We start from the raw sequence: 1,758 nt of genomic DNA, 5'->3' as shown, positions 1-1,758 counted from the left end.
GCAGAAGAAGTAGTTCCCAACCTCGTGTTTCAATGAGAAGGTCAGTTGTTCTCTCACAGTCATTTGGACTGTTACTCTGGATGTTTAGTATCCTCGCACCGGTTGGCCGTAGTAATAAGCCGTCATCCCATTTCTTGCAACGCCAACAACAGCTCCAGCAACGACAGGTAGAAAACAAATGAAGCAATTGATGACGAGGCTGTGGTCGAATGGTTGGGCACAGGTCCACGTGTGTCTAGTTGTCAGAGGTCTCCGGCAATGGATCTGAAATGTATCAATAAAGAAACCGAAATGAAGGGTGGTAGGTGAGAGGAACAGTTACAATCGACACCAACGTTAAATTTGATCGCAAGTTAGCAGACATCGTACCCGTCGTCTCGTATGATCGATTCTGCGATTCCAACGCCGACCAAAGTCGTCTCCTCCACCTCCTGCGGCGATACTCTGCAATCTGGCAAAACATTTCTGGTATGTATTTAATTTTAATTTCTTGCACAAATTTATTCGCATGCATTTTTACAATAGCACACAGTGTGGTAATTGACTTCAAAAAAGAGAATTTTCTTATTCATACTTCATTCATCCAACCCCTCCTCATTCGTCTTTACTTTCACTCATCTTTGTTCTTTATATATCATTCGTATTTTTTTTTCATTTCCAAAGTTAATTTTCCAAAGGTTTATCCTTATTTTTTAATTTAATTTCCATTTATATTTTCTTATTTCCCATTTTATATATATTCATTATTTTGATAAAAAAATTACAATTATTTTGTTGGAATTATTTTGGGGGAATTTTTTTCCAATTGATTTTTCCAAATAGAAAAAAGGGGGCGAGGTTTTGGTTTTTTTTTGAACAAAAATGTGGCATTTTTTGGGGGATAATTGAAATAAACAGCCTAATGGATTGAAATTTACTTTTAATAATCCCAGTAAATAATCAAAGTGGTTATTGTGTAAAGTCCAGATTGAAATTTAACGACCAAGAGAGGGGAGAGAGGGGCAAATGAAGTGGAAATTTGTACCTGTGGCTGATATCTACTTCCGCCTGTGTCATTTTATCGATTTCAACGGCTACACAATTTGACACTTTTAACTTCGGCTTATTGATTGTTGTTTGATGTTTAACATAACATTTCACTCACTTTGTGGGCACGTTTTTCTCTCATTTAGCAATTCCTACTCTGCAACTGTCCACTATATCTATAATATATATATATAAAGTGCGATATGAAACCTATGTAAGATCGGATTATTAATGTACTTGAAAGTGCTAATGACGGCAGTGATTTGTTCATGAATTTCTAAATCCATACGATTTCATATAGAAGATGAATAATTCGATCAGATTATTTTTAAAATTTCACGCGTATGTAGATATATATTTTCATGTAAGCAGCAGATTAACGTTCCTGAAAAAGTAAAAAGTGATCAAAGAAGAGACAAACGCCAGAGATATTGTTCAATTATTCACCACGTTTTGCCGTGAGGTAGTAGTGTGCGGGATGGTCATCCGTTCAGCGTAGGTTTATTGTCCCCCGGTTGATCAAGAAAAAGCATTGCCATCGTGCCGATGGAGGTTGGATGGAAATATACTTGTATATTCCTAACGGGGAGGGTAACAACACGATTCACATCCATCGTCACAGCCAGGCCAAACTTGTTACAGTTGGGTAGGTGAAAATGCGCAACTGCTCAATTTCGAACCAAAACGCGCATTATTCACGGTCGTTATTGAAAAACATAGATAAGGGAAAAA

General features: G+C 37.1%; 1 protein-coding gene across 1 annotated transcript; it reads right to left on the bottom strand.

Moving 5' to 3' along the window:
* Nucleotides 1–84: 84 nt before the first annotated feature.
* On the bottom strand, nt 85–463 carry Tsp_15856 (conserved hypothetical protein). Its single transcript, XM_003370406.1, has 2 exons — nt 323–463; nt 85–264 (listed from the first exon to the last, which is right to left on the bottom strand). The coding sequence occupies exons 1-2, from the start codon at nt 461–463 to the stop codon at nt 85–87; spliced, it is 321 nt and encodes a 106-aa protein (XP_003370454.1).
* Between the last annotated feature and the right edge of the window lie 1,295 nt (nt 464–1,758).

The sequence above is a fragment of the Trichinella spiralis genome (assembly GCF_000181795.1).
Source record: "Trichinella spiralis strain ISS 195 chromosome Unknown Scfld806, whole genome shotgun sequence".
In the NCBI taxonomy this organism is placed as follows: domain Eukaryota; kingdom Metazoa; phylum Nematoda; class Enoplea; order Trichinellida; family Trichinellidae; genus Trichinella; species Trichinella spiralis.
This window is presented reverse-complemented; position numbering and strand designations above follow the sequence as displayed.